A 24,399-nucleotide genomic window follows, 5' to 3' on the forward strand; every position below is an offset into this window, starting at 1 on the left:
CACATTGTGTGAAAAGAGCGAACCATACTAACTTCAGATCGACGACGGTACTATAAAGCTCTAAAAATTCTAAGATGTTGGAAGCGGGCGGCGTGGTGCAGTTGGTTTGCGTGTTATGCTTTTATGCAAGAGGTACCCGGTTCAATACCCGACAGCGGCAGGTTTCTTTTTCCTCTCCATTTTTAATCGGTAGCGTCTGCGTGGTTTACTTACCGGGCAGCTAAAGCTGCCCTCACGAAGAAACCACTCAGACGACGCTGACGCATCGGGTGATGAACAACCGTGAAACATGATTGAATCCCTAAATGAATTAGTTCTAAAATCTTTGCACTTCAACAGGTAAACCATCTACCCTTTCTCTGGTTCCTTCTTCATATTAATCAGCTGATTATAGTATTACACCAGCAGGCTGTACACTATGGACCACAATAGCCTCATCCTAATGGCATAGTCCAATAACCTCAATTAAACAATCATAGAGCAAAATTTGACCTTAAGTTGCGAGGTATAAGTTTTTGTACCCAAACTTTCAAAGGTCATTCAATGAATGTACAAATATATTGAGGTTAAAGAACTTTGTCCCTGATAGATGAACATGTTGTGGATCCTAGTGGTACATATGTAGGTTCTTTGGTAGGTTGTACAGGAGTAGTAAATTACTTGGAATAACCTTCATTCTTGGTTATTAATCACTGGCATTGAACTTTGTGAAAGTGATCAATGCCATAGTTTATGAAGTGACCTTTAGACAAAGTGCATTCCAGAGGGTTGATGGGTATGATGAGTGGCCAGAAGATGCAGCTCTGTCACCATTGAAGCCTGCAGGTTAATTCCATCATCATCATCTCAAAATATGCTCATCTATTTGGCCACAGTTCTTTAACTCCAATATGTTTGTACATTCACAGATTGACCTTTGAATTTCTTGGGTACTAAAACTCACACTCCACAACTTATGGTCAAATTTTCAGCTATGGGTGTTCGGTGGAGGCTATTGAACTGTGCCATGGAATTGAGACTAATTTGCAAATAGATGTACCAAGAATGCTGATAAAAGATAGTGGGCCTATATTCTTCTGGATTCAGTTCCCATGGTTCCCCCATCTGCATCATTGGTCTTCAAAATTATGACAAAATTATTTCTTCCCTTTGTACATAGGCCTACAGCAGCTAATGCTGTCTTTGCCACTTACTGACGGAGAAATGGCATCTGGTCTGTGAACAGCTCCGGCCTGTGGTAATATTTGCACTGGGATGACATCGAGATGAGATACTTCAATATGTTATTTGTTGTTTAATTGATTTTTAAGATATTTTAATAAATAGTAATATTGCTGTAAAAAATGAAATTGTTTGGCCACTTCCTATGTAGAAGCAGAGAAGATGAGGTAGAAGTGATGAACAGTTTTAACCAATGGATAAGGCCCTTCACAATTGATTCTTAGTTTCCTGTTTCATGGTTGAAAACAAGGGATGAGGTGACTTTTAATTATTAATTATTAATTATCTATTATTTTCTTTATTTTAAAACAAGTGGTCGCAACCAACATCAACCCGTTTTAACTAGGAACATGCATTTAATTATTTTACAACTAGGCCTATGTTTGATTTTATACATAAGTAATGGTACAGTTATGTTCTTTGTTTACTCATCATTATAGTTGATATAAGCAAAGTCAGAAAGTAACAAATGGAAGTCATTAACAGTTATTTTAAAAGAGAAAATCCAAAATAAAAATAAAATAATTAATTTTTTTGCAATTCTCTGTTTTGGACGTGGGCGGGAAACAGGAAACTAAGAATTAATTGTAAAGGGCCTAAGGTGGCTTTAAGTCAGTATAACAAGGCGATGCAAATATCAAATTGTGTGATATTTGGACAAATAAAGGGAAATGATTGATGGCAGCAGCTATACATTGACCATACTCCATTGCAAAGCATTGGAACTTATGTATAAACTCTCTCTGAACAAATCATACAAACATTTGTCATACTGCAACTCAGGGCCGTTATATCTCTATTTCAATTTGGGCATATAATTGTAATTTGGCCGCCCCACATTTGTGGTGGCCGCCCCACATTTTTCAACCTTGCTACGGCCCTGCTGCAACTTATCACTTATCAGTCACTAAATTCTTCTTTTCACCATTGAATTAATGCAGAATAGAAATCTAAGCAAATTATGGAAGCCAGTGAAAAAAAAAAGTTGCCTCAATATTTTGTAAAATGTTGGTTTTTCTGAAGTGAAAGTCTTCAAAAATGGCCCAATTGGGCTATCAAATTCAGGACTTGGCAACATTTGAATGACAATTGTATATTTATTCCAGTTTCATTTTATTACCAAGCAATCAAATAATCTGTTTCTAACCTCAATCAATATCAACATCACTAGAAAACACAGTTCATATGTATATTGAACAGTTTACCTCATAGTAGTCACTGGGTGTGATGTTTGGTCCCCAAGATGCAAAGTCCCATGTTGTAGGATGATGTGTAGTGCTTGGACTTAGGGTTCTACAGTGATAAAGATGAGTTTAGTAATGCAGAGTTAGTGGGATCATAACTGGTGGGATGGAGTCTGTATATCCAGGGTCCTGACTTTGTATACTTAAAATAATATTTTCATGGACAATTATTTTCATGAAAAATAAAATTGAAATATAGAAAGTCTCATTTTTAGTGTAAGATACATTTTGCATATTTTTAATTTTTTTTTGTGTAAATTTTTTTTAAAGTAGGTATTCTCTATGAAGAAAAAAAAAACAATATGAAATTTAAACTAGAGCGGTTCTCGTGTTGCGCGGTTTTCGGCATACGCGGTTGGTGTGTAAGGTTGTTGGGTGATGGTATGGTAGTGGTTGTGTTTAAATGTGAGTTTCTTTTCAGAACCATGTATGGGCGAAGCCTGGATGGTGGATGGGGAGTGTGGGGTGATTAAAGAAGGAAATAATATGGAAATGTAATAGGCCGCACAGCTATGTAATGTTTATGTTTTACAAGATGCCTAGAGCACGGGGTGGGATATGGAAAATCCCCTCGTGGTGCCGAGTTCACAACAGGTGTTGGTATTGCTTTACCAAAACAACCCGAGCCGCGTGTTGGAAGATTTTGTATGTTTAGACAGTTTTCTAGCAATGTTGACTGTACCCACCAAGTTTCATGCCCATACGACAGATTTTAGTAATTTGACCTCAGATGACCCATGAGTGACCTTGGATTACCCCCAAAATGACCTTCCAAAATTTGACTCTTAATGTTGACTGTACTCACCAAATTTCATGCTGTTATGACAGTTTTAATTTGACCTCAGATGACCCTGGGTGACCTCGGATGACACCGAAATGACCTTCCAATAACTTGACTCTAAATGTTGAATATACCCACCAAGTTTCGTGCCCATATAACAGTTTTAGTAATTTGACCTCAGATGCCCCTGGGTGACCTCGGATGACCCCGAAATGACCTTCCAAAAATTGACTATAAGTGTTGACTATACCCACCAAGTTTCGTGCCCATATGACAGTTTTTAGTAATTTGACCTCAGATGAACCTCAGATGTGTGACCTTGGATGACCCCGAAATCTATTCAGCTCTGTAAGAACATCAACTACAAATACAACTGACCAAGTTTAGGCGATACACCATGTTGTTAAAACCCCTGGCCCTATGGCATCATCGCACATGTTGACTTCCAAACTTCATCACAACATAAACTTCGAAAAATGATCCATTCATACTGTCCCATTTATTGACATCTTCGGTTTGTATCAATTGCCAGTGAGCAAAATACACATGCTCTGTTCACTATACAGAGCAAGGTATAGGAAGCTATGTGCACGATATTACAACCTCTACCTTGCTGCATTTTATTTGCAGTTCTGACATCTGGCCTGCGCCGGTTTAACCAACCAGGTCAGACCTTTGGAGCGGGACTAGACAGAAAGCTGTGTCGTCATAAATTAAATAAAATGTATTACTTTTGGTAAACAAGGGTTGTCTGAGAAGAAAAAATGTGGAAAGGTGAAAAGCAAAATGAAAAAAAGAGAAGAAAAACAGAAGGGAGAAATGAGGAGGAACAAGAGGGAAGCTATGATTTCCTTACTCCATGCTCAAAATTAAATGTTGAAATTAAAGTTTTCATTTTTCGTTGGAAAGGGTGTGCCCGAGTGATTGCGTATTAAAACAAACGTTAACAAACAAAAACAAAATTCCCTAAATTGTTATGCCAAAATAAAAATAAATTATCTTGTAAATTTTTGGCTCTATGTAAAAGTTTGGAAGGATTTTTGTTTCTCAAAAAAGAAAAAAAAAATCTGGTGTCATAATGAATCAAAAGATGTATGTTTTATACAGTAAATGAAGTAAAAGTTATGATGTGCAGTGATTATGCCATCTTATTAAATTTCTAATCTTAATATTTCGTCTTTTTGTCAAATTGTCAAAAGTATGTGATTTATTGCTCAACCGCACCAAGTATTTAGTTTTGTTTAGTTGTGTCGTTAAAATACCCAAACAATTAAGTTTCCGACGATATAGTTCTTTCAGGGACACCCTGTATATAGCATGTTTGTACTACAGTATCGATTTTATTGAAGGTCACTGGTAAACAAACACTTGATAGTATGTGCCTCGGGCCAGACTGTATGTGGCTATCACGATGTTTGTTCGGATCGCCCGACATAAATTGGATGTGTAGGAGACTAGGTCTGTGCAAACAAATGAGCGTTTCCAAAAAGCAACACAAAAGCAAACAAAAAATACACCCATTGCCCGCTATTTACTGCACGAAATGAACGACTCTAATCAGGTACCGCATTTAAATGAACGACTCTAATCAGCTGCGGCAATTCCACAATCATGCACAATGGTGCATAGGCCTATCTTATACACGTATTCTTATTCGTGCATTTGACGGACTTGGGTGTTTTTGTTTTTGTTAAATATCTCCTCTCCTGAACACATACTATTATAGAAAATCTATCTACTTCTTCATTCGTTTACATACTATATACCCTGCAACTTTCAATCTACAAAGTGGCTAGATAACCCTTTAAACGTGCGAACAAATATTGCAAAACAAAATTAAAGTATGGCTCTCCGCCTATGGCTACGCCCATACAAATATACAAATGTAAAATTTAAAAATTAAAATTGGTAGCAAAAATGATTGATCTACAGCAAATGCTGCACACACATAAGATTTTATCTATTATGAATATCATTTAGGTCTAAGCAGTTTTAGCAGGTTGCCAAATTATCCAAATCATTTAATTGGGCTACTTAGAACTTTCCTACAGTTTTTTTAAAAATAAATCACATACATTTCCATGAAAGGGGAAGGGGGTTAATCGGGATTAAAGCCCTAACCCTATCAGGAACTCTAGCTCCAATAAACCAAATTCTAATCCTAACCATATTACCCCAAATCCTAACCCTAAAAAGATAAATGACTTCACTCAGCACTCAGCAGTTGTATAAAAGCTTTACAAAGCAATAAACATTCAATATGCATATTAAAATGTACCATAGTTCTGTGTGGAACATAGAAAATTAGGCTGTTTGCAAGTCATTTGCTGCACTTGTTACCAGGTGGTAGCTGTACTTTGGGCTGAAAAGATTGTGGCAACTTTGATGACAAAGTCCAGAGATGGTTAATTTTGCAGGTATCAGGAAAGGAGCAGTCTTGAAAGAGTGCTCATGCATAATAATTGATTGAACATGGTACTCACTGATAACAGTAATACATGTATATTGTTTGAATAGTTATGAGTTGAAATGAGCAATTCCATTGGTCTTCCGCTCTGGACGCGGCAGTTGTATTTATGTTGTAATTTTGGCACAAGGTAAGAGAAATTGCATAGGCCTAGGATTTTAGTCTGTGGCCCCCAGGCTGTGACCCTTCATGGACCAGGACCCAGTGCAAAGCATGAGGCCGGCCCAGATAGATGGTGCATGGAGCAAGTGCAGGGTCTTCCTTCCCTAGATAGTGCACTACTGGGCATTAGACCTGATTTAGGAACTACCAAATCTGCTGTTTCTATCCTTACACAGTCTTATATATAGCTTTATAATTTATACCCAGAGAGGTGGATCTTCCACCAACGTGAGTGAATCGACTACTTGTCTCTTGTCTTGGACTGAGTGACTGAAATGGTTTTGTGAAATGAATGTCTTTTTACACATCAGTCCGTTTTTGAGAACAGTTATTTTTACCACATCAACCCTTCCCTAGCACAGAGCCGTGCTGATGATCTAAGTTATAACACTTTGCTCGCTAAAGGTATGTCACAGTTTGCGAAAAGGGCTAGTTCTACCCTTTCTCAGTAAACAGATACACAGAAGGCCTTACAACTTGTAGATGTTGACTATTACAATTAACCATGACATTTTCTTTTCTTCTCTTATTTTACACAGAACGATGATGTATGTGTTAAAAGATAACCACACCTGAAACATCACCACCCAACAGCCTGGAGATCAACCAGCAGAGTGCAAAGTTCAATTTTTCAACCTCTTCTGTTGTTGCCGTGTACCAGAGCGTATTTTTTTCTATAAAGCGCCAACAACCCACCATTCTTGATGCCACAAGTGGCCATGGAATTACCGACCAATCCCATGCACAATGGCTATCATCACCAAGCCATGATTGGTCACCTCAATATGTCGCCGACAGGGTCAAAGGTCAATGGTCATCATCCAGAGTCTCCATCAGGTATGAGATTTTTTGGTAGATGTTTGAAATGTATTGTAATTGCTGCTGTTTTTGTTGTTGTTGTTATTGTTGTCGTCATAGTAACTGTCATCGTTGAAGATGAAATAGTTAGAACTAACTTGAGTACAAACTTGGAGAATGCATGCAACATCCCAAGTTGTTTACAACCAATTGTGCCCATGGGATATAGGCTATATATTTAACTCTCATGCTAAAAGTGTTTTTGGGAAAGGGAAAAAGAAACAAAATAGTAGAAAGAAGATGTGGTTCTCCCCCAGATTTTGACCCCACAACTCCTCTTGCACCAAGCACTCTATGGGCGACCGGTAGCCATGAATATTTCACTGGGTCAGCCAATGAAAACTAAGGCCGGCGTCGACAGGTCCTCTGTCGGAATCCTGTCGACAAAGTGAATTATGTCAACATATCGACAGAACTTTGTCCATGGCGACATAGTGCTCAGGCAATGGCCCAGTAAAACTTCGTCAGGGAAGCTCATTTTCACTCTTATCTTTTACCTACTATTTTGCCAACTTTTCATGTTATTTGCCTTCAGGGGTCATACTTTTGGCAGTATTTTGCCTTGTTTTCCGGTGTAAATTGTACACTTTATCGCTATGTGCTCCCTATGAAGCCGGCCATCTTGAATTATGCTGAAATTGCCGATGGTGTTTCTAGATATTTTAGGTTACAATTTTAAAATATTCCTAAAATCATTAAAGAAAAAAAAAGTCCTAGTATTTTTTCGGAACCCAAATGTATGTCGACACACTGTCGACGTCAAGATACTATGTTGACATTAAAAAATGGTGACGACGGCGGCCCTAACGAAAACATACATAAATATGAGTTATGGTGATTCCGTCACGTGGGAAGCATGTGGGCAATGCTTTGCTTTGTAAGATTTTGTAAGATTTTTTAGAATTAAATGTGAACAAACAAGATGCATGTTATTATCTTGATGCAGCAGTGAAAGAAAACGCATAATTGTGGTGATGTTGTCCAATCTTGTCCATAAAAAGTTAATTTAATGTAGTAAATTTATGATGATTTTGCATAAAACGCTTAGATCTCTATGTGACCTCACGGCTAATTCTTGAATGTTTTGGTTTGTTTCGTAATCAAGCCAACTCCGGTGAAATTATTGACTCTTGTTCGATTGAAAGCCCACAATTGAAAGATACGAAAACACTTCAAAAAACCATGTTGTGACATCGTTTGAAATCTGTAAACAAGCTCACCGCTATGTTACGATCATTGACTAAATTTAAAATAACCCTTGAAAGCTAGTTTGCGGACATCAACAACGATGATGTCAAAATAAACGTGATCGTTGTTATGGTGACAAATATATATATGTACTGAATCTTTGTTTTTTTATGACGAATATAGGGCTATTATTATTTTTTTAGACAAAACTAACTAAAACTAGTTTAGAAATCACTTGTCTTTCATTATGTTGTTTGGATATTTGCTGTGGAGGTAGGTTGTTCTTAGGAAGATAAAAAATATTTGGATGTACTTGGTATACTGGCTTAGTACTGCACTTTGTGAGAAAGTTGAACTACTGCATGTTGTGATGTGCCCTGAGTAATTTGATTTAATTTAATTATTTAACTTTGTTTACAAGCTGAAAGTATTTCATGAGATGGGAAACCCCTTGTATTTTGGAATTCCCCAAATTATTGTAAACAAAGTCAGAGCTATGTTTGGAACTTGGAAAGCCCCAGTTCATTATTGCACCATCAGGAAAACCCCCAGGAAGTGATGTAATGTGAATGTATAATTAATCTTGGGAAATCCCAAGATTGCAGCAATGTTGTGAAAATGTGATTGAAGTAATGGTTTATTAATAGATGATGGGTTTTTGCATGAGTACTGATATAAAAAGCTGGAGGTTTTTGTGGTGACTTTACAGAATGCCATGGGAGATTGATATATTCCACATGTGTGTGATGGTCTTCGTGCTTCAAAAAGAAGTACATTTTAACCAGTTTATATAGCCAATAATTGAGCTAATTATAATACAGCAACGAAGAAGACAGCGAGCACACCAAAAGTGCTCTTCCTCATCAAAGGATTAAAAGTTCTTCTGTCAAATTGCTGGAGTTTGCTGGGTTTGTGAAGGCCACGCATCTGTCAAAAAACAAGCGGAGCTGTGTTAAAGAAACCTGTTCCCTGGAGAAAGAGAGAATGGTGAAAGAAACACCATTTTTGGAGAAAGCAGCATAAGGAGATATATTTGTGGAGAAAGCAGCGCAAGGAGATATATTTGTGGAGATAACAGCGCAAAGGAGATTGGAGAAAGCATCATCATTTTCGTATGAGGATTTTATATGCAAGGATTTATAAATGCAAGTGTACACTGGACTTCGCAGGACAAGCGTATAAGGATATATTACATCAGTCGTCCAGAACATTGCAAGAACTCTAGGATCACCAACAAGAAGACAGCTGGTTAAGTAGTCATAGAGTAAAACTGTCATTGTGTGATTTTATTGTATATGCGATATTGTTATTATATGTACCAATCATACTCTGTTTTCAATTAAAGACTTAGATTTTGTTAGCTTAAATAAACAGTGTATTTGTGTTGTGCATTCGTGTGAGTTCGGGTAAAAGGTGATTTTGGCCTTGAGTCAAGTACGACTCGTAACAAAAATTGGGGCTCGTCCGGAAATACACTGTAAAAAGTTAACATTAATTTACTTAAGTCTTGAACGTGAAAGTACAGTATGGCAGAGTTTAAAGCAGAAGAGTTTCTTGAAACTATAAATTGGGAGAAGTTTGATGAGTTGAAGAAGCCTGATTTACTAGCATTTGCCAAACATTATAACTTGAAAGTAAAGCAAGCTACAAGAAAGCAAATAATCAAAAATGCATTGATTGATGTTTTGGTCGGGAGGACATTTTTGATGAATCCTATTTGGCAGAGAAACTTGGCGTAGAAACTGAAATTGGTGGGGACTCAGCATTTAAATTGAAAGAGTTGGAAATTCAATTAGAACTGAGGAAAATGGAAATGGACCAAAAGAAAATAGAAATGGACCAAAAAGAAAAACTGGAAATGATCAAGTTAGAGAATGAAAATAAAGAAAAACAAGAAAGGCTAGACATTGAAAAACAAAAACTAGCAATGGAAGACAAAGCTCGCCAAGACAAGATGGCGCTTGAACACCAAAAGTTGGAACTTGAAGAAAAAGAAAAACAAACGAAGTTGCAAATAGAAGCACATTTGAAAGAAAAAGAAATTGAGGAAAAGTACAAGTTTGAACAAGAGAAGTTGGCAAAGCTAGGTGACAAATACTCATCAAGTTTCTCCTCAAAGTCAGGGTTTGATGTTACAAAGTATGTAAAGCTTGTGCCTAAATTCAAAGAAAAAGAAGTTGGCGAGTACTTTCAACATTTTGAAAAGGTAGCTACAAATTTGAAATGGCCTCCAGAGCATTGGACCCTACTGTTACAAAGTAGTTTTGTGGGGAAGGCCAGGGAAACTTACTCAGCTCTACCAATAGAGAAGTGTAATGATTATGAAGAAGTCAAACAGGCAGTCCTTAAGGCCTATGAACTGGTGCCTGAAGCATACAGACAAAAGTTCAGAGATTCAAGAAAGCAAGCAGATCAAACCCATGTAGAATTTGCTAGAGTACAAGAACAAATGTTTGACAGGTGGCTTGGTTCAAAAGAAGTCAAAGATGATTTCGGCCAACTTAAGCAATTGGTTCTTATAGAAGAGTTCAAGAAATGTGTCCACGTTGACATTAAAAACCCATTTGGATGAAAGCGCTAGCAAAATTAAGACGCTAAATGAGGCGGCGACAATGGCGGACGACTATGGCTTAACTCACAAATTGAATGGGAGTAGATTTGGTCATAACAGAAGTTATTCAAACAGGTTCAGCCATAACCAACCTAGAGCAAATCAGGGTGGTACACAAGAAGGGAGATCTCAGTCTAATTCACAGCATAGTGCTGGTGGTAGAGGGACCCCAGGGAGTTCAGGTAACAAAGCAAAATTTGGGACTGAATTTAAATCCAAAGTAACTTGTACTCATTGCAAGAGACCAGGGCATCGATGACCCAGTGTTATTTCTTGAAAGGCAGACAAGGCGCTTTTACAAACAGCAGCAAACTGCTAGTAATACTGTGGGATGTGCAGTGTCACTTGAGTCAAAGAAAAAGTCAGTCAAATCAAGAAACAAGAATTCCCACAAAAGGGAGGTGAGACAGACAAGGTGTGTGAAGAATTTGAACCATTTGTGTTAGAGGGAGTAGTATCACTTGGTGAGAATGGTAGTCCAAAGCCCATTAAGATTGTGCGAGATACGTGTTGTGCACGGTCTATGATTCTGGAAGGAACTTTGCCCTTTAATGAGGATAGTTCAGCAGGTAATGCTTTGATCCAGGGTATTGGGATGGAAATAATTAGTGTACCTCTCCACAAAGTTAACTTGACATCTGACTTGGTTTCTGGTCCGGTAACCATAGGAGTTAGACATGAATTGCCAGTCAAAGGAGTGTCCATGTTGCTAGGAAATGATTTGGCAGGGGGAAGGTGTTTCCTGACCCAATAGTTACAGATAAGCCCTGTTTACAGGATGATAATAGTGAGGAAGAGGAGATATTTCCTGCATGTGCAGTGACACGGGCAATGAGTAAGAGAGCCTCATTAGAAACAATTGAGGACAACCAAATTGATGACTTAGGCTACAATTTGGAAGACACATTTGTGTCACAGTTGAATGAGAAAGAAGATAAACTTCCTTCTCCAGGGGATAAGAAGACCCCTCAAAATGACACAGCCTCTGAGCATGAACAAATTGGGGAAACCATGAAAGACCCATTAAGTCATGACAAGCTGATTCTGGAGCAACAAAATGACCCAGAACTCAAAGAGATCAATCAAAGGGCATTGACCCTAGAAGAAGCAGAACAAAATTCTGTCTGTTTTTACAAACAAGATGATGTGCTAATGAGAAAATGGCGCCCCCCTGATGTACCTGCCGATGAAGAGTGGAAGGTAGTGCACCAAATTGTGGTACCAAAAGTATACCACACTGAAGTTATTAACATAGCACATGATAGTCCCATGGCAGGGCATTTGGGTGTTAAGAAAACTCATGACAGAATTCTGAGACATTTCTGGTGGCCCACTCTAAGAAAAGATGTTTCTGAGTATTGCAAAACATGTCACATATGCCAAGTGGTAGGGAAGCCAAATCAGAAAATACCTCCTGCTCCATTGAAGCCAATTCCAGCTTTTGATGAACCATTTAGTAGGGTTATTATTGATTGTGTAGGCCCCTACCAAAGACTAAGTCAGGTAATCAGTACCTTCTGACAATTATGTGCTGGCGTCAACACGCTTTCCTGAAGCCATACCCTTGAGAAATATTAAAGCAGTGACTATAGTGAAAGCTTTAACCAAGTTCTTCACATTTGTGGGGCTCCCCAAGTCCATACAGTCAGACCAAGGATCAAACTTTACTTCTGGAGTATTTCAGCAGGTCATGTATCAATTAGGTATAGAACAGTATACCTCAAGTGCTTACCATCCAGAATCACAAGGTGCACTAGAAAGGTTCCACCAAACATTGAAAAACATGATCAGGACATACTGTTTGGAATTTCAGAGGGACTGGGATGAGGGAGTACACTTGTTGTTGTTTGCTGCTAGGGAAGCTGTTCAGGAAACTTTAGGATTTAGTCCTTTTGAGTTAGTGTTTGGACACACAGTGCCCGGGCCCTTAAAGTTGTTGAAAGAAAAGTGGCTCAATGAGAAATCAGATATCAATTTATTGGATTATGTCTCCAATTTTAAGCATAGGCTTAACAGAGCAACTGATATCGCCAAGGAAAACTTGAAACAGGGTCAGGCCAAAATGAAACAATGGTATGATAAACATGCCAAAGAGAGAGTGTTCAAACCAGGTGACAAAGTTCTAGTACTGTTTCCAATTCCAGGACACCCATTACAAGCCAGATATCATGGCCCATGTGAGGTAGAGTCAAAAGTGGGTGAAGTAGATTATATTATCAAGACTCCTGGTAGACGCAAGAGCAGGCAGTTATGCCACATAAATATGCTCAAAGAGTATGTTGAAAGAAGTGACAGTGGCATTCCAAAACCTGTGTGTACTGTAAAACATGCTGATAATGTAGACAAACAGGCCGATGTAGACAAAATCGCCAATGTAGACAAGAGTAAAGATGACAATTCTGATGTCACATTTGACCAGGATAAAGAGCTGGAGCACAAGGAGTATAATGTAAAATTGAACAATTCTGATGTGCTCACTAATTTGGACTCAAAGTTAGGTCATCTTTCTCAAGATCAACAAAGTCAAATTGCAAATTTGATTCACAAATTGACAATATATTTCCTGATCGCCAAGTAGAACAAATGCTGCATTTCATGATGTAGATGTTGGTGATACAAAACCAATCAAGCAGCATCCTTACAGAGTCAATCCATTGAAAATGGAACATCTCAAAAATGAGATCAATTATATGCTAGACAATGATATCATAGAACCAAGTAGTAGTGAGTGGAGTTCACCATGCATACTTGTTCCCAAGCCAGATGGTTCATACCGATTGATCGCAGAACATGAGGGCTGCAAATGTTCATTCAAAGACAGACTCGTACCCAATTCCAAGAATTGATGATTGCATAGACAAAATTGGGAATGCAAAATTTGTTAGCAAATTTGATCTTTTGAAAGGGTACTGGCAGGTTCCACTCACAGACCGTGCCAAAGAGATTTCTGCTTTTTGTACACCATTTGGTCTTTACCAATACAAAGTTATGCCATTCGGTTTGAAGAACGCGCCAGCAACATTTCAGAGAATGGTGAACCAAATAGTGGCAGACATAGAGGGATGTGAAGCGTATGTAGATGATTTGATTGTTTACAGTCAAACTTGGGAACAACACATGGAACAACTCCATCAATTGTTTGAGAAGCTGTCTGAAGTACAGTTGACAGTCAATCTGGTAAAAGTGAGTTTTGCCATGCCACAGTCACATACTTAGGATATGTTGTAGGTCAAGGTCAGGTGAAACCTATCAAAGCCAAAGTTGAAGCAATTGAGCAATACCCCACACCTGTAAACAAGAAGGCACTCATGAGATTTCTAGGAATGGTTGGCTATTATAGAAAGTTCTGTCCAAACTTTTCTGAGATAGCAAGTCCTTTGACTGATTTGTTGAAGAAAGATGCAAAATTCATTTGGTCAGAACAGTGTGAAAATGCTTTTCACAGAGTCAAATCTATACTCATGAGTTCACCAGTGCTTACTGCACCTGATTTTCAGAAGCAGTTCAAGTTGACTGTTGATGCCAGTGACATAGGCTGTGGAGGTGTTGTGATGCAAGAGGGTGAAGATCAAATAGATCACCCCATTTGTTACTTTTCAAGGAAATTCAACAAGCACCAGAGAAATTACTCCACAATTGAGAAGGAGTGTCTAGCATTGCTATTAGCATTGCTACATTTTGATGTGTATTTGGGTACCACAGTATACCCTGTGCTTGTTTTCACAGATCACAATCCCTCACCTTCATCAACAGGATGAAGAACAAAAACCAAAGACTGGTGAGGTGGAGTTTGACCTTGCAAGAGTACAATCTGGACATCAAACATATTAAGGGAAAAGACAATGTAATGGCTGATGCCCTGTCCAGAATTGCATAAAAAGGGCTGATAAACAAAAATTTCCTTTAAAAGGGAAGTTGTGTGTGACAAGTAGTCACTGTGTATGATGAGTTAAATACTCAAAGTTGATAATATGTTGAAGTTGATGTAAAAGAAGAAAACATTTAAGAAAGTTTTCATTACATTCGAACTTTCTTCTTTTAAGGGGAGGTGTGATGTGCCCTGAGTAATTTGATTTAATTTAATTATTTAACTTTGTTTACAAGCTGAAAGTATTTCATGAGATGGGAAACCCCTTGTATTTTGGAATTCCCCAAATTATTGTAAACAAAGTCAGAGCTATGTTTGGAACTTCGAAAGCCACAGTTCATTATTGCCCCATCAGGAAAACCCCCCAGGAAGTGATGTAATGTGAATGTGTATAATTAATCTTGGGAAATCCCAAGATTGCAGCAATGTTGTGAAAATGTGATTGAAGTAATGGTTTATTAATAGATGATGGGTTTTTTGCATGAGTACTGATATAAAAAGCTGGAGGTTTTGTTGGGACTTTACAGAATGCCATGGGAGATTGAGATATTCCACATGTGTGTGATGGTCTTCGTGCTTCAAAAAAGAAGTACATTTTAACCAGTTTATATAGCCAATAATTGAGCTAATTATAATACAGCAACGAAGAAGACAGCGAGCACACCAAAAGTGCTCTTCCTCATCAAAGGATTAAAAGTTCTTCTGTCAAATTGCTGGAGTTTGCTGGGTTTGTGAAGGCCACGCATCTGTCAAAAAACAGCGGAGCTGTGTTAAAGAAACCTGTTCCCTGGAGAAAGAGAGAATGGTGAAAGAAACACCATTTTTGGAGAAAGCAGCATAAGGAGATATATTTGTGGAGAAAGCAGCGCAAGGAGATATATTTGTGGAGATAACAGCGCAAAGGAGATTGGAGAAAGCATCATCATTTTCGTATGAGGATTTTATATGCAAGGATTTATAAATGCAAGTGTACACTGGACTTACGTGAGGACAAGCGTATAAGGATATATTACATCAGTCGTCCAGAACATTGCAAGAACTCTAGGATCACCAACAAGAAGACAGCTGGTTAAGTAGTCATAGAGTAAAACTGTCATTGTGTGATTTTATTGTATATGCGATATTGTTATTATATGTACCAATCATACTCTGTTTTCAATTAAAGACTTAGATTTTGTTAGCTTAAATAAACAGTGTATTTGTGTTGTGCATTCGTGTGAGTTCGGGTAAAAGGTGATTTTGGCCTTGAGTCAAGTACGACTCGTAACAATGTTGGTTAGTACCAGTTCCGCACTTGACGTTTGCTCATCGTAATGAAGTACATAACATTAAGGACTGTTTCATTGATTCTACTAAAGAATGATTTTGCTGTTTGGATGGAGAATGTGTAATATATTATTCAAGATTGTTCAATCTGTTGTTTTAAGTGGAAATGTGTCTTTGGTAATAATCACTCAGGAACACTAATTGCATGTAGTTCCTTTGAGATATCTTGATAACTCTAGTGTTTCTAGAATGTTAGAATTAAAATATTTGGTAATACACCTTTTCGGCTTATCCCAAAATCCTTTGCAAATAAAACCGAGAGTTTGTCATCACCGATTTGCACATCGTCACCCTTGACCATTCAAATGTGTGCACTAACAATGCTAATCGACAATGACATATTCTCAGGTTTTTTACTTTTAAAAGGCTGTTGTGAATTATCAAAATGTTTTATCCATGATATATGATGACATGCTCATTTTTCAAAACACAACCACAATTTCATCAAAATATAGTGAATTGATCAAATCAAGTTCTCAGAAATACTACATCAGAGTGTCCAAGATTCGGAAAGGGAGGTGGATTTTGTTTTATGAGAACTACCTGCCGATTGGTCAAAAAGAAGTTTTCATTATCAATTCGACCAATCAGCAACATTGTTAGAATAATTTCATCACACAAAAAATTTGGGGTGAATTATTTGCAAAGCTCCATTTTGATTGGTGATTAAAGTTAAGATATCATGTAACTGAAAAATCAGAGGCAATGTTACATCGGCAGGTAGTGCTCAGGGGGTTAAAGTGGAACTGTGGAAGACAAGATAAGAACTGATCCGGTTCAATGTAGTTGTTTCCAGTGCTTTGACAACAATGATGAGTTCATTGATAAAGTGTGACTTGATAGAACTTCTCAACAGTTTTGGATAAATGCCATGTTTTGACTCATCACAGCATTCATAGTAATCAAGAGCATCAAGAAAGAAAGCAAAGATGACGTACGTCTACTATCCAACTGACACACTTTTTCAAAATTGCTCATTATCGGAAACAAGCTCAACTTCAAATATGCCAAGATAAGAGGCTGGAGAGATTTTTTGAAAAGCTATAAGTATTTCCAAAGTGGATATCAGGATGTAGAGCAAGATTTGGCCTGAGTGTGCCCTGACTATGAGAGCTTGATTTGTTGTCACTCTACTGAAAAAGTTTTGAATAAGATTCAACAGGTTTGGTAAGTTTAGGCTATTTTGAATGGCAGTTATCAAACCAATTGAAAACCTTTTTTCTGACAATTTTCTCAGTGTACCAATGATTTTCTCAAATCCTGGAAGTTATTCGCTGTAGAAGTGACGTAGTTAATCGGATTAACAATAGAGGAATACAATTTTGACTCTATCGCCCTGCACTACAGTGTTCACTCTGTACCTATGCATTGAACCATAGATGTCAAAGAACAGGGACAAAGACCTGTATTGTAATTCTATAGAATATGCATATAATGCTGATCACCCGCACCTGCTTGTAGTGCAGGGTGATCTATTCAAAAATTGTATTCCGCTATTGCTATGGTAGTTAATACGATTATGGCGTCACTTCTACAGCGGATTATTCCACCACTCAGTTCAGTTGATGGATGAGCACAACAATACCAGTAAGATTTGGGTTTGCATGGTTTTGACAAACAGCATTCAAATATTTTCCAGGAAACGTTTCAATTTCTCAAAAAACTAACCAATAATTTGTTTTTTATTTGATTTCAGATGATGTTGACCTGGATGCATTAGTGAATGGCATGAGTTCGTTTCCCTCGTATAACGATGAGCGCCCTCTATTAGAGAGCATGGAGAATCTTTCCAACATGCCCTCTCTGACGGACATTAAGAACACTTCAACGTGTAATTGCGGCACTGGGAAACGAACCAGTGACGGTAGCCACATTGGAAGAATGATACCAAAACCAAGACTAGATTGGGCGTGGCGGAGTAAATCGCTCTCTGTCGAGAAATCAGAGGATGATTCATCAAACTCTTCTTCTAGTGATTTAACGTTAAGTTCATCGTATCCTGAAAGGGGTTTTGGTGATAAATCAGTGGAAGACGTACCAGATCCGTTTCCAGACCTCGGTGGGAGCCCACCTGGTATTAAATGTGTAAGTTGACCTGTGAAAATTGTCTGTATAATTTGTGACCCATTCTGATCCACTTAGGCCAAAGTCGGAAATTTTGGAAATTGAGTTACTGCCATTACTAACTTGCTCAGTACCTACTTATGTTAATGTTTAATCCCCAGGTCTTTTGAACACTTGGTTGCAAAGTTATGAACCTTTTATATTTCCATATTTTTACGTTTTTTATTGTTTTTACTTTTCCCTTTTGCCTATATATCAGTTTATTGCTGACTTTAGCCTGATTGGATCAGATCTGGTCACTTTCTCTGTCTTTACTCTAGTCTCTTGTGCTGTTAAGTTGTGAAAGTCAATTTCACTTTTCTTTTGAAGTCGACTACTGCTCTCATCTTGGTAGTGTATATGATGTAAAAACCGTCAAAAATGTGCTAATCCTTAGTCGCAATCTGAATTTGATGTTGCAATTGAAGTTTACTTCTTTCCATGTCAACAAGGTCCAATTTACACAAGTTTTGATTGGCAGGTTAGCTGTTGTACTTTGAGGTACAAGTGTGAGTAAACATGTAGAACCTATGTGTAATAAAGATTTGATCACGAATACCTGTCCAGTAAAGCGGCATTTTATGATTAAATCTTCACATACTTGAGTATCACACTCAATATGCAAGTTTAACAGATCTACATAATTACATCGACTGCTCAGTGGCAGAAGTGGGTAAGTGCAATAGCTGACATGTGTAGCTGCCACTGCCATGTGTAGATGAGTACAATATACTGTGTGTAAGTTCACAGGGCAGCTATTGTACTTACCCACTTACTTGCTCGTCAAAACAAAAGTTGATTCCACTTGCAATTTTAATATTCTAAAGTGAATTGTAAAAATGAACCAGTTGGTTTTGACCAAAAAATATTTTATAATTGTATATGATTAGCAAACTTACGGAACTATTCACCCATGTATTTTGTCTTTTTAGGAGGATTCTTTCATTCGTCAGAAATTCAGAGATTTCAAGAAATTACATTTTGAAATTAATAGTAGTGACCATGGGGACATGAATTTAAAGCAGGTAAGCCAAAAAGATTATATACAATAGAAGCAAGCCTTGAAATAAGCAGGCGCTGGGAGCAAATTTGCCCTTGTAAAGCTACCAAATGGTCCTGGTCTTTGTAAAATTTACATGAACCAGGAGTAATTTTCTAAAACAAATTGCTCCTGGTTTCAGTATTGCACTTGATGCAGCTGTGATGCTGTATTGTATTTGCAGAAAATAATTTACTTTTTGAAAATTGCTCCTGTTTTTTCAGAAATTGCTCCTGGTTCTTGTAAAAAACAGTGAATTGCTCCTGGTTCCAGTCCGCTTATTTCAAGGCTTGAATAGAAGAAATAAAAATTGCTGAAGTAAAATGTAGTATGTGCTAAATTTTATGCCAAATATATGAAAATTCAATTATGAAAAAAAAAAGCAACCCAATTATTTCAAATTTTTCGGTTTGTCAGAAAAGGGCAATACAATATTTATAGGCCTAAGATAGCAGATACTGATATGTTACTTTGGAGGGCAGAATAAAGCACCCACATTGGATTGGATTTGGGGAATTTCCGCCTATTATACAGGCGCACCACTGCTCAGCAGTGTACATGTACTTTGAACATCTATATATCACCATTTCACAACATTACATTAACACAACTAATATACTACCGGCACAACTACTACTGCCCTGGGACCTAGGGAGGGTGCAGGTAACAAGCCCGGGGATGATCCCTCTTTTCGATAAGGCCTGCAACTTTTACGTGCTTAGGTTTGACTCGTCTGACACACGGAACCGCCATCAACTCTCCCTAATGGTCCAGCGCCTTAGACCACTAGGCCACCTTGCCCTCTTGATGTATACTGCCCTTCCCCTTCCCCGAAGGTGTCACCCATGATAACACTTGCCTAAAATTATCTTTATATTCTCCTGAAATGGACTTGTGGTAGCCTGTAGTAAATATTTTATTACTTCTGTGATCCGGGTATGCACTGGTGATCAGCGATCGCATAGAAGTGGCTAGGTCTCCTCCCCTTCTACACGCCGACAACCAATGGGTCAACCGTCTTGTTGTCAAGACTGTTGATCAGCCAATCAGCGTGATAGTTTATCGCTTCTGTGTTTACACTCCTGTAAAAAGTAACTTTAATTGAACTGAAACCTTAAGATCCAAGTTTGCATAGATATAGCTTCAGCATCCGTAACCCTTACATCATTTCCTTTCTGAAAATGTATACTTTTATTATATCATCATTACTTGTATAGATACATTACAAAAACCATTGTCTAAAATGACCCATTTTGAGTAATCCTGCATGCCCCCCTTAAGTGTCTAGCCTATTGTCTTAATTCACAATGTGAACAAATTGCAAAGCAGATACCGCCTGGTGCCTGTCTGCTCACTAATCATGTATCAAATAGCTGTATCTGCAAGTAAATTACCATGGATAAGGTATATTTGGATATGACTGCTAGTCAAATAATATAATAGGTATTGTAAGCCGCCATTACCCTGCCATTGCGTATCCTGGAACACTACCGTGATTTCTACCCGCTTCTGTGCTCCGCGTTCAAGCAAGAAAATTTCTTGTAAAATCGTCTCTTGCTGCATCCACGTTTAGACTTTTTCAAGCCTGGCTATAAAGTATTTTTTACAAATGTTGAACAGCTATTTTAATGATATTTTTAGCCCATTATTTATTAAATACATCAAATTGACCAACAATCTCGCGATCCTGGCCAAGAATACAACAAAATACTCTTTCAATCATGAGAATTAACCTAAATTTACACGCCCTACACGCAAGACTTGGTAACAGTCTATTCAGATATTGTTGTCAAGCTCGAGGTGAGTGACCCCCGATGATTGACAGTCGGGAAAGCGTACTGTTACGCGTAGTCATGGTGCTGGGCGCGTTAGGGGGTGCTGGTGACTGTCGAGTCGACGGTCGTCAGCACCCCCTTTTTCCAAGATGGCGGCCTCCATGCGTGTACCGGGTGCTGGCGTGGAACCAAAACAACAGCAGGAATCGCTGGTTATATCGAGCTGGGATGGAAAAGAACATGGGGGATCAGCGAAATTTACTGTCAGGGGCCTGAAATTACCTAATAGATACTGTACTTTGAGTTCTTTGGGAGTGCCTAAAAGTAAAAGGCAGTAGCCGCTAACACTAATCAAAGCAGGTACTGTAATTTCACTTTGGATGGCAGAAATACAGACTTTTGTTTTGCAATGTGGGGTGTATTATGCATTCTTGCATCGTTAATTTAGATTTCAATGCGTGTGCGGGGAAGGGCGGGAAGTTGTTTTAATTTCTTGCCCTTCGATGTAATTAGGCCTATGGCTTCAGCTTCAATAAGGATTCTGTGCGTAATCAAAAAAGTAATTGAATAAATGTTTTCAGCGAAAACTAATGCCACAAAATGCTGTGTCATCGAGATGGGTACAAAATTCATCTAAGACAACATAATTTTGTCTTCACGGTATGGACCCAGTTCTTAGCAACAACTATATGGTCGGAATCAGATTTTGCCTGATCTTTCTGACTAGGAAAAACAATAGATTGACCATTAGCTCCAATTGGGCTCGAAATGTGGGGGGGCAATCAACCTAAATTGTCAAAAAGTGGCTGAAAATAATAAGAACCATGAGGTTGACTGATACTTTTGTACACGGCTGTTTGATGTATATAGAATTGGCTTCATTATTAACTAAATGCAAACTATAGATGGCGCTATTTATCCAAGATCATATTTCTTTATTTGCAAGGGTTATGTGATTAATACCACCATTAAAACAGCTGGAATAGGTAGAACAAGCAACAAGGATATTTTATAAACATATTTTATCAAACAATAAAAAGACATTATTTGTATTAAAAGCTTGAAAGGGTAATTTCCAGTAACTAAATAGCGCCACCAATTTTGGCATTAATACATACATTTTATATCTGAAAAAGCTTTGAAAAATACTATAAATGTGAATAATTTTGTAAAAGAGAGGAAATTAAAGTTGAGAACGACTCAAAAGCATCTGTATATATTAGCACGATATCACTTTTAGCTGTTTAAGCCTAAAATTTTGTTATACATGATGTTTTGTTTTAAAAAGTAATAAATGATCCCATCAAACAACCGTGTGTACAACTAGAGATCAAAGTCTAAAATGTCTCAGCCTCAGATAGTGTCAGAGCCCTTTATGCTTGTGTGTAGCACACTGTGAATCACTATACTTTTTTTTACCTCTTTGTTTACTGACAGAAAACAGAAGAAAAGGGGTCTGTTGGTCTGACCTTTCCATAGAGCAAACGCTCATTTCTCCAGACAAGGCTTGACCAGATTTCTATTTTATGGTGTTAGATATGATGGGCAGACTTAATAAAGTTCTGAAATATTAACATCCTATGCAAGGCAGCGGTTCTCAACTTTTTTACAAGCATCCCAATTTGTGCCTGACTAATTTGTCACCTGAACTTTCTGCAGATATTCAGGAGTGGAGGATGGGTTAGACCAAAGTTACTAAACTTGCTAGCACAAACCTTACAAATGCAAACGAATCACACACAATATGTGATGCGATCAAGCAAAATGAGTCGGATGTCGGGAATATTGATTTTGAGCTGTAATCAATAATAATTTTCAACTTCCTTTGTATTTTATTGTTCTGAGCAGCACTAAGGTGGCAATATCTCTGGAACCTTAAGTTTAATTATGATGGGGGTTTTCAGCAAAATAAAGCTATGAGAATGGCTCAAATAATGAGACTGAAAACTGAAATTTGATTTCATCGACATCAGACTCATTTTGCTTGATCGCATCACATATGCATTGTTGCCTTATAAAATAAGATTCAACAGTATCTATAACAGTATCTATCCACAGCAGCAGATAGGTGTATCCCATCATGCTCTGCAGTACCACAGTAGAACTGCACATGCCATAGAAAGTGTATACATAAAATCGCTCACTTCAACTTTCAATTACTCGCTTATATTAGGGGAGTTAAGACTTTTGTTTGAAAAAATATGATCTCCAAAGTATTGTGAAACTATCCATAGCTCTCAATATCTAAGCCGCTCTTATACTTATGTTTTGTATGTATTTGCTATGGAGTAAGCAGATGCATGATGGGACTCCCTTCAGCTGCTGTGGTATCTATCTATAGTATTTATAATTGTATGAGGGCCTGCTTGGAAAGCAGTGCTTGACACTGAAGTGGAATTACCCTCAATAAAGAAAGATTATTATTATTATTATATAATAGCTTGACTTGAAATTACTTCAACATGTTCAAAAGGTTTTACTGCTAAATTGCGCTTAACCTGAGAAAATCTTGAATTCAGGTACACAATGCAGCTTTAGAAAATGTGATTCTTAGTTTGGGTTGTTAAATTTTCATTAACCCTAACCCCACCTGTGGTTTTTTTGCTATCGGAAGGGAAAGAAGAAACAAAAAAGGAGGGAAGGTGAAGAAAGAAGTCACTTGGTACCCCCGGGATGTGAACCCGGGACCCCTCGCATGCCACGCACACGATCACCGACATGTAGCTACCGAGGTTTGGCTGCCCCGGGCAGCAATTCCCTGGGTATATATGACTTAGGCTGATTGGAATGCATGCACGCAGAGTGGTTTTAATAGTGTGCTTTAGTGAGACTCATTTGGGTTAGGGTTAATATCTACTATTATAATACTAGAGCATGCTTTCATTGGTAAGTGTGTTTGCTCACAGAGCCTCACAACTCGTTTTCAAATGGCACATGCCCCCAAAAGGGTCACCACCCATAGTTTGGGAATCACTGTCTTAGGCCAAAGGAAAAAACAAGGGTCTGCACTTGATACCATCAAAGTCTCGCCCAAAACTCAGTATTTCGGTTGGTAAAATACGACAGCAAGTATATACTCAGTTCAATTCGATAGTCATGACAATTTGTTACTATATATATTTTTTTTTACAGGCTTCTATTAAAGTATACAGCGATGATGGCACTTGTAAACTATGTCCTATAGATCTGAGTCACACTGTACAAGATGTATGTAGTATGATGGTCAACAAAAACCACACCACGGACGATAAAAGCTGGGCTCTTGTCGAACAACTTCCAGATTTAGAATTAGGTAAGTGTAGACCGCTTCCTGATAGACGGTCTGTTTATCGCATTAAAAGAACTAACTCACGCCAGAATCATGGGAGCTATATAGCTTCCGGCAGGGGGGGACTCAAGTTTGGTTTTGGTAGGGACGTGCCGCTGAGAATTTGAAAGTGGACCCATAAATATACCAATTTTTCAAGAAATTTGGACCCATTGATATAGCAAAAGTCAAAATGTTTGGCCGAATTTAACCCAAATTGTCTTAGTTTTTACAAATTTTCCCAAAATTTTGGGAAAATTTTGACAATTTTGGCTAGATTAAAGAAAAATTGGGCTATTTTCCGAAAAAATTGAGAAAATTTTAAAAAAAGGACCCATTCATATACCAAAATAGGCTTTGAAAAAGGGGTCATTGATATACCAAAAGGCTGAAAATGCTACCCATATTTTCGGCACGTCCCCGTATGGTCATTTGTACTGAGTACCCCC

At 37.9% G+C, this 24,399-nt stretch overlaps 1 protein-coding gene across 5 annotated transcripts in view; it reads left to right on the forward strand.

Moving 5' to 3' along the window:
* The window catches only part of LOC140162797 (growth factor receptor-bound protein 14-like), a 206,588-nt gene that overhangs the window by 165,981 nt on the left and 16,208 nt on the right, over positions 1-24,399 (forward strand). For all 5 annotated transcript variants that reach the window (XM_072186099.1, XM_072186100.1, XM_072186098.1 and 2 more), the window contains 4 exons: positions 6,415-6,712; positions 17,423-17,811; positions 18,762-18,854; positions 23,776-23,935. In XM_072186099.1, coding sequence (XP_072042200.1) covers positions 6,580-6,712; positions 17,423-17,811; positions 18,762-18,854; positions 23,776-23,935 — 775 coding nt within the window. In that variant the 5' untranslated portion in view covers positions 6,415-6,579. The remainder of the gene's footprint in view (positions 1-6,414; positions 6,713-17,422; positions 17,812-18,761; positions 18,855-23,775; positions 23,936-24,399) is intronic.

This window comes from Amphiura filiformis, chromosome 10, assembly GCF_039555335.1.
Source record: "Amphiura filiformis chromosome 10, Afil_fr2py, whole genome shotgun sequence".
In the NCBI taxonomy this organism is placed as follows: Eukaryota; Metazoa; Echinodermata; class Ophiuroidea; order Amphilepidida; family Amphiuridae; genus Amphiura; species Amphiura filiformis.